Raw genomic sequence first — 14,465 nt, 5'->3', positions numbered from 1 at the left:
AGAGGGACTGCAGATACATGGGAATACCATCCCTTGCAAATTCCACTCCAAGCCACTCACCATCCTGACTTGGAAATATTTTGTCATTCTTTCAATGTCACTGGGGCAAAATCTTGGAATTTCCTTATTACTGACGACACACACAGACACACGTAGTTCCTTCAATATTCCATGAACAAAATACAACTCATTGACTGCCATGGGAACATCCTGAGGATGTGTAACACACTTTCTCTCCTTTTTTTTACTTACTTGACGGGTGTGAAAGTGAAATATAGCCTGTCAATTTACACAGGCAATGTCCACCAGAAATGTCACACAGCAACTTAGATTGTAGAAATGTGACTGCAAATGCATAGTGTCATAAGTGGAGAGAGCTGAGCAGGGAGTCTTACTGTGCACTGGTTGCTCACAACAAATTCTTTATTTGCTTGTAGACTCACCACGGAATCTCTTGATCACTTCTGTTCATGTGATTAAAGATTCATCAATCAATATAACTGAGGGGAATCCTGCTGTGATAATCTGCTCAGTCGAGAGCTTCCCAGCTTCTAACCTGACATGGAGACATCTTAATGTCACAATGAACAGAACAAGTTCCCACAATAAGCTGTGGTTGGAGATTCCTCACATTACGTACAGGGAGACTGGAGACTATCAGTGTGTGGCAGAGAATGAACATGGGGCAGTGAACGGCTCCATAACCATTGCTGTTAAATGTGAGTGTACTCTGACTTTATTAGCTTATATTAGTTTATATAATGTGTGTATTCCTGCTAGCACTGGCATTTCTTGACCATCCCTAATTGCTCCTTGAGAACATGGTGGTGAGCTACCTTATTGATGTGACTGTGGTTCAGCGGGGTTATGGGTCAAACGATTGTGCTGTTTAGAAACAAGATCCAAGATTTTGACTCAGTGACAGCGAAGGAATTGTGACATTGTTCCAACAGAGGATGGTGCTGAAACGTAGAGAATAGGATTAGGAGTAGGCCATTCAGCCCATCAAACCTGCTCTGCCATTCAACATGATTTTGGTTGACCCTCTATCTCAGCATCATGCTCCCAATCTCTCGTCATACACCATGACATCTTTAGCCTTTGGAAATCTATTTTTTTCTTAATAATATTCCATAACTTGGCTTCATAGCCTTCTGTGGCAGACAACTGCCATAGGTTCACCTTTGATCTAAGAAATATCTTCACAACTCAGTCCAATATAGCCTAGACCATAACCTGAGTCCCTGACCCCTTGAAATATCATCTCTGCATCCAATATGTCTATATGTGCCAGATTTGTATACATTTGAATAAGATTTCCTCTCATTCTTCTAAACTCCAGTGAATACAGACCCAAACAACAAACCCACCATCCCAGGAATCAAGTCTTGTAAACCTTCTCCGCTATATCTTTTCTTAAGTGTATAAGTACTGCCCTGATTCACCTTTCTGAAATGCAGCACCTCACATTTGTCTAAATTAAACTCCATCTGCCACTTCTCAGCCCATTGGCCCATCTGACCAAGATCCCATTGTACTCTGAGGTAAGCTTCTTTGCTGCCCACTAGACCTCCAATTTTGGTGTCTTCTGCAAACTTACTAACCATACCTTGTACGTTCACATCCAAATTATTAATGTAAATAATGAAAAGCAGTGGACTCAGCACTGATCCTTGTAGCACACTGCTGATCACAGGCCTCCAGTCTGAAAAGCAACCCTCCACTACGACCCTCATTCTTCCACGTTCAAGCAGTTCTGTATGTATATCGCAGTCTCCAGAACTTCCCCTATTACCACTGTTAGGGTAAACAGTTTGTAATTCCATATTTTTTCCCTCCCTCCTTTGTTAAACAGCAGTGTCACATTTGACAATTTCCAATCTCCTACTTCTACTCCAATATTTCTACGGCCATGTATTGAGTGTCCTGGATGTAGATTATCAGGCCTTAGGCATTGAAAGCTTTCAGTCCCATGAACCTCTCTGGAGATTTTGTTTACCTAATACCAACCTTCAAATTATAGTTCCAAAAACACCTTTTGTGACTTGGAGGAGAACTTGCGTTCCCATGCATTTTTTTTTTAGAACATTACAGCGCAGTACAGGCCCTTCGGCCCTTGACGTTGCGCCAACCTGTGAAACCAATCTGAAGCCCATCTAACCTAAACTATTCCATTATCATCCATATGTTTATCCAATGACCATTTAAATGCCCTTAAAGTTGGCAAGTCTACTACTTTTGCAGGCAGGGCATTCCACGCCCTTACCACTCTCTGAGTAAAGAACCTACCTCTGACATCTGTCCTATATCTATCACCCCTCAATTTAAAGCTATGTCCCCTCATGCTAGCCATCACCATCCAAGGAAAAAAGCTCCCACTGTCCACCCTATCTAATCCTCATTGTCCTTCCAAGTGCCCATGAGTGCTGGCGAAGGAACATTCATGAGCTGTGTATTGAATTTTGTAAATAATATACACTGCTCTTGCTAAGCATATGCGGTGGAGAAAACAAACGTCTATGGGGTGGATGTAGTGCCAATCAAGCCGGCTGCTTTGTCCTGGATGGTGTTGACCTTCTTGTTGTTGGAGCTGCACCCATTCAGGCAAGTGGAGTGTGTTCCATCACATTCCTGACTCGTGCCTTGTGAATGATGGACACATTTTGAGGAGTCAGCAGTTGAGTTCCTTGTTGCAGTATTCTGAGCCTTTGACCTGCTCTTGTCACCACACGATTAACAATTACCAGACTGTTCTCAGGGCCAACAGCTTTTAATGTATCCGGTGTCTTCAGCCATTTCTTCACATTGTGTGGAGTGAACTGAATTTGCTGAAGACTGGCATCTGTGATGCTGGGAACCTCTGGAGAGGGCCAAGATGGGTCACTTGCCTTGCCCTTTGCACAGATATACTGGGCTCTCCCATCACTGAGGATGGGATATTTCTGGAGTCCCCTCCTCCAATTATTGTTTGATTTGCCTCTGACTTTCATGGCTGGATGTGGCTGGACTGCAGAGCTTTATTCTGTTCCATTGGTTGTGGGATTGCTTAACTCTGACTAGTGCTTCCACTGTTATGCAGTCCTTTGTGTCACCCCATCAGTTTGCCATCTCCATGAAAACAATTCTTATGGATATAAATTCTGCATATGTATGTAGTACATAAATATCACATCTATAAACTTTCCTTGTATAGATCTTACACATGTGGACAGATATCACTTCACCAGTTTAGCACGAGAACATCTACTTCTGAACACAACATTCTAAAATGGTACTGGAGTCATTCATACAATCATACAGTGCTGTTGCTCTGGAAGGGGTGCAAAGGCAATTCACCAAGATGTTGCCTGGGATGGAGCATTTCAGCAATGAAGAGAAGCTGGATAAGCTCAGGTTGTTTTCTTTGGAGCAGGGAAGGTTGAGGGGGAAACCTGATCGAGGTAATGTTTAAGGGGTGCATGGATAGGATGAAATGGAAAGCAGCTGTTCCCCTTAGTTGAAGGGTCAATACAAAGGGGGCATCATTTTTAAGATGAAAGGCACAAGCTTTAGAGGGGATTTGAGGAAAACTTTTTTTCACCCAGAGGTTGGCAGGACTCTGGAATGCACTGCCTGAGAGAGTAGTTGAGGTTGGAAGCTCAAAACATTTATAACATACTTGGATGAACCCATACATCCAAGGGAATAGGCCTTGTGTACTAAAGTGGTATAAGAGCAGGTAGTGGTATAGAATTGATAGGCCGAAAAGGCTCTACTGTATGATTTCATGATTCTATCCTTCAGCCCATCAGGTCTGCAACATAAAAACTACACTAAATCTAAATTCTTTGGCTGTTTTTCCAGTTCGAGATTTCAGTGGATGGAAAGCAGGATTGCTTGGAGCTGGCATCATTTTAAGTGTCGGACTGAGTGGATTCTTCATCTTCAAGTGTGTGAGAAAGTAAGTGCGAAAGGTTCATTTCCTGCTTTTGAACTTGCAGCAGCTCTGCAGCAGCTTTGACAGTTTGAAAGCCACTGAACTGCCTTGATGTTCAGTCACTCCTTAATAATCCATCAAAAAGCGCAGTCCTACCTCACCAGTGCAACCAACAGTGTCAGTCTGGATGTAAATGGGTATGCATTTATACAGCAGGAGATGACAGCGCTAATTCCTTTGACCAACATTGACTTCGATTTCCTCAGGTTGCAAAAGGGGTTGTCTAACTGCAGGCCGGGAATACTGAAGAAACTCAGCAGGTCTGGCTGCAGCTGTAGAGAAGGAAACAGAGTTAACACTGAGAATATACTTAACAATATGAATCTTTCACAGATTGTTCCAAATACTGTTCCGAATCAGATCAACAGACATGTTGGACTTGAAACCTTAACTCTGTTTCTCTATCCACAGATGCCTGTCCTGCTGAGTTTCTCCAGCATTTTCTGTTTTTGTTTCAGATTTCAAGTGGCAGCAACATTTTGCTTTGATATAAATGCAAACCTCTCTGTCATCAGTGGATGCATCCCTTTCCATTTTCACCATCTCATTTCCCCTCTCTGGTTTCTACTGATGTTCTCTATCTCATTCTCCCCCTCATTCTCTTGCACATTGTCCAGTTTCTCACTGTTTTAAAGAGCAAAGAGTAACATCTGAACCTGCAGAAGTTCCCTCTTCGCCCTCTGGAGGGAGCAGTGATCTAAAACTCAATGTTACACTGCAATATTGTCAGGAAGCAGGATACAAAGAGTTAATGATTTACCATTAACGAAAGATAAAGGTCCTGTGTTTCAGAAAGAAAGTGCTTTCACACTGTTCTCCACTTCCTCGTCTGACCTATGGTGTCTGTTTCTAATTAAATACACAGAGCAAAAAGCACAGGAAGAGGCCAAACAGCATGTGTCAGTAGAGACACTCCAGGCGAGCAGTGGGACAGGTCCAGGGTAAGTAATGTAATTATTGGAATTTAATTCCACAACCAACATCTTCCTTGGTTAATGCTGTGACTTTATAAAGGCAGATTTCAATGATTGATGCCTCTGAAATATTTTTACATCGTATTAAGGTCTGGGTGTAAAGCTCAAGTCTGCTGTCCAGAACATCTTTTGATCAAATTCTGTGAATGGGTTGCACAAGCTAAGCTAAGCTTGAGCTCCCTAGAGACTAGAACATTAAGGGAGCTGAGCAAAATGATTAAGATAATGAAAGGATTGCTTTATAGTACAGAAGTTAATTGTTGCTCAAAGGAAACAAGACAAAACTACTCAGCATGTTAATGGCTCCCCTGAGCACCTGTATATTGTGAACACTTGTTGAAGGGCCTATGCCCACTACCTTGAGCTGCGCCCAGTCTAATTCATATTACTCTGGAAGCAGAAGGAGAAGGTGACTCAAAAAACAGTTTTAACAATATGAGAAGCTAGCTTTCTCACGCTGCTACTCTGCTGGAAACCCACGAGTGGTTTACTCCACTAAAAAGATCTGGAGTCAAGTCAAAAAGATGTTTTGCCTACGACGCTGTCCGGCAGGTTGTGATACAGAATGATGCTAACATCACTGGCTGAGGGTGCCATGATTGTCCTACCTTTGCAACTTTGCCCCAGCCTGTGGTCAACCCTCAGTTTAAGCTCATTGCAAGTCATCTCTCTCTGTGTCTGAGAGTGTTACCATGGTGACTTTACCTTTCTACAGCAATGTAATATATGAATTTTGACGCCAGATATGCAGGCTGTACAGCCCAAAAAATGGCAGTCCGATGCAAACACATCCCATTTGGGATGGACGATGGTACATAACCAACCCACACCTGCAGGCCTCAGAAAAGTATATCCATCATTAAATATGGTTCTGCTTCTAGAAATTATTATTCATGAAATATTAAAGGAATTTATTACATAATCCAAACCCCGCTTTGAGTAGACAAAACAAATTCCTATAAACATTGCACTATTTTCATTTAGAAAAAAAGATTCATGGAGAATGCCAATCCCTGCTGTATTTACCTGGCCATATCCTGATTAATCACAATCTGCCTGTCTGCTTTGATAACTGGATTGACATTTAACTGTCCCTGCTGTATTTCCATTGCCAATAAGATTGACAGTTAACTGTTTCTGCTGCATTTCCATATAACTAAGATTGACAGTTAATTGTTCCTGCTGCAATTCCATGTTAATGATGGTCAAAGGAATCAGCACTGTCATCCTGCTGTATAAATGGGTACACCTTTGTCCATGGCTGTTTCTTGAGCCCTCATCCTGATGAGTGTAGATCTAAAAACTCTGATTTTGTATCTCCTGTTAAGAATGGTTCAAGGACTTGATAGAGATAGACAGCGGCAATTACTTCTGATGGAGTGACATGAGGGCATTCCATAACAAATACGACTGGGAGAGCAGATCCTTAAAATCATAGCTAGGGTGCTCAGGATTGATGACAGCAAGCATTGTTTCAAAAGAAGAACATTTGGATAATCTGGAACTTTCTCCTACAATAATCAGAGCAGATTCAGATCTTGTTCTTCCTCACTGCGTCCATTCTGTTTCCAATACAGGAGAGAAGGGAGATGAAACAAGAAACTAAAGCTAATTATTGTGCCAATGAATATCAAGGTCCTACTTATGAAAACTGTGAGATGGATTGGGCTTTCAGACATCAGAAGGTGAGCTGCATGCCACAGGATATCCAGGCACTCACCTCCTCCACTGGCTCCAATACTGATGTCTCTGGACCTTTCATGTCTCTGAAATCGTTTACACAACCAAACCTGAATGCAGGAAATTGCACAACCCACACCATTCAGTATTGATCATCAAACTCAACACCATTCAGTAATTAGACCCCACACTGTTCAGTATCGATAATCGAACGCCACACCATTCAGTATCGATAATCAAACCCGACACTGTTCAGATAATTAGCAGATCTATTGTGGGTATAATTTCTATTGGGATTAATAATACTAAACACTGATCACTCTGAATGTCTCTGTGCTTATTTTTGTTTCTATTGCAGAACAAATTTGAGGAAATGACATCGAATCATAATGTCCATGCACACCAAGAAGACAATGTCTACGCAAACCGCAATTTTGATGAGGAAGTTGTGTATGGGAATGTTTAAACTGAGCAAAATCGAGAAACACTCAGTGTGGGGGCAACACAGATCAAGGCAATAATTTTAACCTCCAGTTTAACTTCCAAAAATCCACAGGAATGATCCCCAAAAACTAATTTGAAATTTCTTGATATCATGTGCTGGAGTTTCTTGAAGGTGAAGTTGTCTCAGAGTTGAGTGATGATGTGTCCAAGATGTTTCTGTCTGGATTTAATTTTAAACATCCTTCTTCAACAGTGCCTCCAACAGCAAGGGACTCTCCATTGCGATGGTATATGTATTTCAACCTTGATCAAACTTCTATCAGGACTGGACACACACATTCAATCCCATCCTGGTTCACCCCCTTCCATTCATCCATTGGGTCAATGATTCCTGAATACTCCCCTCTGCCCTAACCCAGAAGTCTTATTTCTCCCTAGTTTCAGTCCTATCACTGTTGTACCCTCTCTGAGTTCACCCTGTTCATGACAGCCACCTCCTTTTCCCTTGATCCAGTTCCCACTAAACTGTTGATCACTCAACATCCCCTCCTGGCTCTCATGTTGGCCAACAGTGTGATGGTCTCTTTCTTCAGGAATGGGTCCTCTCTCTTTTAAGTCTCCCACCCACACCTTTCCCATCCAAAAATCACCCTTCACCTCCTTAAACCTCCCACTACTCTTTCCTCTTTTAAGCTGCTCCAAAAACCCAATCTCTTTGATCAAACTCTTATCCACCAGTTCCAACAAAGGCAGACTTTCATTACAGTTTGCTTTCATTGATGCTGATTGGGAAATAGATGTTGGCCGCAGCACACTGAGGAGGTGGACCCCTGTTCCTTTTCCAAATACCCCCATGGGATCTTCCACATCACCTGAACAGCATTCCCTCAGCACTGACCTCTGACAGTGTGGCATTCCCTCACCACTGACCCTCTGACAGTGTGGCACTCCCTCAGCACTGAGCCTCTGATAGTGTGGCACTCCCTCAGCCTGACCCTCCAACAGTGCGGCACTCCCTCAGTACTGACCCTCTGACAGTGTGGCACTCCCTCACCACTGACCCTCTGACAGTGCGGCGCTCCCTCAGCACTGACCCTCCGACAGTGCGGCACTCCCTCTGCACTGACCCTCTGACAGTGCGGCGCTCCCTCAGCACTGACCCTCCGACAGTGCGGCACTCCCTCACCACTGACCCTCTGACAATGCGGCGCTCCCTCAGCACTGACCCTTTGACAGTGCGGCACTCCCTCAGCACTGACCATCTGACAGTGCGGCACTCCCTCAGCACTGACCCTCCGACAGTGCGGCACTCCCTCAGTACTGACCCTTTGACAGTGCGGCACTCCCTCAGCACTGACCCTCCGACAGTGCGGCACTCCCTCAGTACTGACCCTTTGACAGTGCGGCACTCCCTCAGCACTGACCATCTGACAGTGCAGCATGCGCTCTGTATCACACTGAAGTGTCAACTGGATTAATTTTGATAGATAGTGCACCTGTTAGAACAGTAGAACATAAGAACTAGGAGCAGGAGTAGGCCACCTGGCCCTTCGAGCCTGCTCCGCCATTCAATAAGATCATGGCTGATCTTTTTGTGGACTCAGATCCACTTACCCGCGTTCTCACCGTATCCCTTAATTCCTTTATTGTTTAAAAAAAACTACCTTTTTTTAAAAAACGTTTACTGAAGTAGCGTCAACTACTTCACTGGGCAAGGAATTCCATAGATTAACAACCCTCTGGGTGAAGAAATTCCTTCTCAATTCAGTCCTAAATCTGCTCCCTCTAATTTTGAGGCTATGCCCTCTTGTCCTAGCTTCACCTGCCAGTGGAAACATCCTCTCTACTTCTATCTTATCTATTCCCTTCATAATTTTATATGTTTCTATAAGATCCCCCCTCAATCTTCTGAATTCCGATGAATATAATCCCAATCTACTCTGTCTGTCCTCATAAGCCAACCCCCTCAACTCCGGAATCAACCTAGTGAACCTGTTGATGTATAATTGTATTTGGATCTTTCTGAGTATGAGTTGTTGCTGCTGTATTTGAATCAATTTTCATTCTGTCGTTCACTATGATTGTTTACAGAATCTCTTAATGAAACCTATACTTCAGGGAAAGCAGGGTCAGAGCAGATTTAGACCACGTCTAAATGTCCTCACCACTTTTCAGTCCAGCCGTCTTACCATATTTCTGTCTGATTGTTCCCATTTTGTATTGTCAGCCTTGATATAGTCAATCGAACAGTAATCTAGAAACAGGGAGATGGTGTTGTTTGTGGAATTGAGAGATTCCCTGCAGTACACACCGAGGAATCGGGAAAGTGTGCATCAAAGATCATACAGCACCAACACTGGTGGTCGGGTGTCATTACAGCATGACCTGTTTACATCGACGTTGCCATTGCAATACTCAAGACCAAACGAAGATAGAAATTGGGAGTAGCAGCGGGCCATTCCACCCCTCAAGTCTGCTCTATCATTCAGTAACATAATGTCTGATCTATTTGTGCCTTGAATTCCACATTCTCATCCATCCCCAATAACCTTTGATTCCCCTGAATAATGAGAATCTATCAACCACTGTATCAAAAATATTCACTGGCCCCACCTCCACTGCCTCCTGAGGCAGAAGTCCCAAAGTCACACAACCTTCTGAGAGAAAACAAAATCTCCTCATTTCTGTTCTCAAAGAGCAAACCCTAATTTTAACACAAAATCCTCTAGTTCTGGACCCATCACAAAAGGAATTATTCTTTTCCACCCACCTTGACAAAGGGTTCAGAATCATATACACTTCAATCAGGTCCCTCCTCACTCTTCTAAACGCCAGCTAAAACAAGCCCAATCTGTCCAAACTTTCCTCACACATTCCAATTTTGTGAACCTCCCCTGAACTGCCTCCCATATATTGAATCATTGAATTATTTATTGCCACGCATATTCAATGTAAAAGTACAGTGAAAAGTGTGTACCTTTGCCGTACATACATGGTACCATTCACATTGACCTAGAATAAGATAAGGAAAAAAAGATAACTTAAGAGAGTCCAACTTTCCTTTCCACTGCCGCAGGCCCACTCTGGGCTTTCCAGCCCTCACCATGCCTCTGCCAGAGTCCCACTCCAGGCTTAACATATTGACATCCATCCTCAAATAAAGAGAAAAAAACCTGCACAGAGTATTGGAGGTAAGGTGTCACCAATGTCCTGCACCTGTATAACTGAAACATAACATCCTTACCTTTATCTTCAATTCCTCTGGTAACATAGGAGGCATCCCATTAGCCTCCTGAATTACTTGCTGCATCTGCATGTTAATATTTTGTGCCTCATACATTAAAACACCTAAATCCCTATGCATCTCAGAATTCCCTTATTAATCATGTTAATAATATTGTGCAAAATATTCAACGATGTTCATTGGATAAGATTTACCTTTTACAAATTTCTGCTGGTTCTGTCATGTCACCTCTAATTTCTCCAAAGTTCTCAGTCACTCAGTCCCCAATAGTTGATTCTGGTCATGTTCCCAGATGCCATTAGTGGTTACAAGGTTAATTATTTTTGGAATAGTCAGCATAGCTTTGTGCATTGGATTAAGAATGTAACCAAGAGAATAGAAATGAACTTTAGTAAAGCCTTTGACAAGGTTCCACAAGATAGACTGGTTGGTCAATTTAGATAACATGGGATTCAGGAAGAGATTGGCAATTTGGTACAAAATTGTATTGGTGGTAGGAGACAGACAGTGGTCACGAGGGTTGTTTTTTAGACTTGAGGCCTGTGATCAGCGATGTTCTGCAGAAATTGTTGCTGCATCCACTGTTGATTGTCATTTATATAAATGATTTGCATGAGATTTTAGGACATATGATTAGTAAGTTTGAGAATGACACCAAAATTGATGGTATAATCGACAGTGAAGAAGGTTATCTAAGATTACAAAGAGATCTTGATAAATTGGGCTAATGGGCTGAGTAGTGCTACTGCATTTTGGTAAAATGAACAAGGGCAGAACTTATACAGTTGATGGTAGGGCCTTGGGCACTGTTGTTGAACAGAAAGACCGAGGAGTTCAGGTACATAGTTCTTTGAAAGTTGTGTCACAGGTAGACAACAACGGGTAGTTAAGAAGACGTTTAGCACGTTTACCTTCATTGCTCAGACCATGAGTATAGGAGTTGGGACATCATGTTGAAGTTCTATGGGATGTTGATGAAGCCATATTTGGAGTACTGTGTACAGTTCTGGTCGCCCTACTGTAGGAAGGATATTATTAAATTGGAGAGGGTTCAGAAAATAATTACCAGGATATTGCTGGGACTGGAGGGTTTGAGTTATGAGATGCTGGACAGGCTGGGACTTTTTTCAGTGGAGCATAGGTGGTTGAGGGGTAACCTTCTAGTGGTTTGCAAAATCATGAGGGGCACTGAAAAAGTGAATAGCCAAGATTGTTTCCCCAGGGTGGGGGAGTTCTAAAATAGGTGGCATATTTTTAAAGTGAGAGGAGAAAAATTTATAAGGGATCTGAGGGGCAGCTTTTTCACTCGGAGAGTGGTTCATATGCGGAATGAGCTGCCAGATGATGTGGTAGAGGTGGGTATAATTACAACATTTAAAAAACATTTGGACAGGTCCACGAATAGGAAAGGTTTCAAGGAATATGGGCCAAACACAGGCAAGTGGGACTAGTTTAGGTTTGGAAACTTGGTTGGCACGTAGATGCCATTAGATTGCCAAAGGAAACTGATCATTTGCTGCACAAATAAGATGAATTGTGGACGAGTTGGATGAAAGAGTCTGTTTCCGTGCTGTATGACTCTATAACTCTACCTAAAAGTGATCTCTCTGTACTCTTAAATCAAGAGTGGATGTTCACAAAACAAAAGGGTTAACAACTAGGAAGAATTGGCCTAAAAACATAAGTGAGGGATGAAAAATTGGATGGTTAGATAACATTGACGTATACACTGAATCTATTCAGCTCCTAGTCCTGAATTATTTCAAGATTCCCTTGAATGACGCAGGGCTCACTCCCTTCAAAGGAACTGATTGGGTCTTAAATTTAAAAGTGTGTTAGTCTCACCATCCCATCCAGCAGGTAACATGTTGCCAACTTTAGCGGACCACATTTCTGGAGACATCCATTGACCCCTGTCAGCTCCAGAGCTTTTCTGCCATTCCCATTGGTTGCTGACAGTGACTGACCTCAGAACCCTAAACCATACCCACCACAACTGTATATTTCTTGCCCATGGTCAATGCCAACACCTCCAGCCTTGAACAGGCTGACAACCAATGAGGGAGAGTACATGCAGGTCATTTTGGTTTATTAGATCGTTGATTGCCAGTCACAGTTTAGCAAGGAAATCCACATCAGCAAGGGACCATTGGCTTGTGGGGAAGGGGCTGTTGGCAACCTGAAACTTTGAAGCCCCTGAGACCCCGGCCGCTGTGCGCATGGGGAAGAAGTCAACCGCCGCACTCTCCCCGCCCCCATATCACTGGCCCGACCCTTTATCTTGGACCTGGCCCCGCCTCTCTGGGTGACGGTTATTTCTGTGGGAGAAAGTCAACCATCAATTTTCTCCCCCGTTAGAGAAAAAGAGTGACCTGTAAGGTTGGGTGGGGGGGGCATATGTAAGAGGAGGAGGAGGCGGAGAAACAGATATAGATGGGGGGGGAAAGAATGTGAGGTGGTAGAAGAGGAGAGTGTTGAAAGGAGGGGATTTGAGGAATTGGTGGATGTATGGCGGAATGTGAGGTGGGAGAGAGATGGAGGGAGGAGGATTTGAGGGCCTGGGGGATGTGAAGGACATAGGCCTGTGACGGTGTGCGGGGTGAGGGGAGATCTGACGGGGGAATGTCGGAGTGAAGATAGGAGGAAGGGTACCATAGGGGAGGTGTCTGTGAGAGGGATGGGGCTGAAAGGGAGGCTGCTGTGAGGTGTATGGAGTCGGTGTGAGGGGGAAAGGGGGAATGTGAAGAGTTAGCATTTTGAGGGATGGGTGCTGTTAGTTGGGATGGCTCTGTGAGGGTTGAAGATGACAAATTCCCTTTATTTTAAAACAAAAGTGTCAGGGAAGTTGTAATGTTCCCTGGCATATTCTCCATGGCAATAGTTCAACCAATCAGCCCCTGTTTCTCCTAAAGTATAAATTGTTGTTCCCTTTGAAACTTGGTATTTCTGCATATGTCCTGACGAGTGCAAGATGATAACCTTGACACCATGTCACTTCTTTTAGCAAGACTCCTGTTCTGTTCAGCCAAGGAATATTGGGAAGGCCTTTCAATGAATGAGAGACTGTGCTAATGAGAGAGTTTGGTATGGGGCTTGCAGGTAAGGCTTCTGGATCAAGTCCTCCCAGCCTGGATTTGTGAAGCTTTCCTTTCCTACCCCTCCCTTCCCCTTAGTTGTGCCATTCACATGGTGATCATCAACAATCTATGAAAGCTCACCCCCAATTTGGGCAGGGTTTGTTCTCTGAACCCCATCATTCCTGAGCTGGTGATCTGATGAAACATTTACTATTTACATATATCATTTTTGGAGTCTGGATTTCAAAATATTGGCATATGTGCATTGTTGGTATCTTTTGTGAGGGGATTACTTAAGGAAAAGACCTTTACAGAGTCCTGAAACAGTGACCTAATCAAATTGTACATATTTGTAAATCCCTTGAGTGTTAATGAAATAAGATGTTTATTCTGTGGGTTTATGATAGGTAGGATAGACATGTAAGGTTTGTTTTCAATTCAGTTAAATCTATAATCAGCAATGTTTAACAAGTTATACAGAAGAAAGTTGTTTCTTGATATAAATTCATTTCAATAGATGCCAGTGTTGAAGCCTATAGTTTCTGCTCTCAGATGTGTGTAAAAGTTCATGTCGCAAATTTGAAAGGCGCCAGGGGCCCAGGTTCGATCCAGCCTTGGGCGACTGTCTGTGTATAGTTTGCATATTGTTCCAATGTCTGCATGGGTTTCCTCCCACAGCCCAAAGATTTGCAAGAGAAGTGGATTGGCCATTTTAAATTACCCATCGTGTTCAGGGATGTGTAGCTTAGGTGCATTAGCCATAGGAAATGCAGGATTGTAGGGATAGAGTTGGGCCATGGTAATAGGTCTGGTTGGGATGCTCTTCAGAGGGTTGGTGTGGACTTGTTGGGCTGAACGGCCCATTTCCACACTGGGGATTTGAAAAAATAACTCATTGAATTGTCTGTACAGTCCAAGGGAAATGAAACTGTAAGGAGTAGAGATAACACAGTGTGCAGCTGGAGGAACACAGCAGGCCCAGCAGCATCAGAGGAGCAGCAAGGCTGACCCTAGAAGGGTCCCGACCCGAAACGTCATCTTTCCTGCTCCTCTGATGCTGCCTGGCCTGC

At 43.3% G+C, this 14,465-nt stretch overlaps 1 protein-coding gene across 1 annotated transcript in view; it reads left to right on the top strand.

The window, feature by feature from the left end:
- Nucleotides 1-7,096, top strand: part of LOC109938432 (sialic acid-binding Ig-like lectin 12) — a 19,961-nt gene extending 12,865 nt beyond the window's left edge. The window contains exons 4-8 of the mRNA XM_048620697.1: nucleotides 1-145; nucleotides 441-719; nucleotides 3,844-3,940; nucleotides 4,842-4,917; nucleotides 6,989-7,096. The exon at nucleotides 1-145 is cut by the window's left edge and continues 152 nt beyond it. Coding sequence (XP_048476654.1) covers nucleotides 1-145; nucleotides 441-719; nucleotides 3,844-3,940; nucleotides 4,842-4,917; nucleotides 6,989-7,096 — 705 coding nt within the window. The remainder of the gene's footprint in view (nucleotides 146-440; nucleotides 720-3,843; nucleotides 3,941-4,841; nucleotides 4,918-6,988) is intronic.
- Nucleotides 7,097-14,465: the final 7,369 nt, after the last annotated feature.

Source organism: Rhincodon typus, chromosome 47, assembly GCF_021869965.1.
Source record: "Rhincodon typus isolate 14 chromosome 47, sRhiTyp1.1, whole genome shotgun sequence".
NCBI lineage: Eukaryota > Metazoa > Chordata > Chondrichthyes > Orectolobiformes > Rhincodontidae > Rhincodon > Rhincodon typus.
The sequence above is the reverse complement of the archived record's forward strand: the minus strand, read 5'-3'. Positions and strand labels throughout refer to the sequence as shown.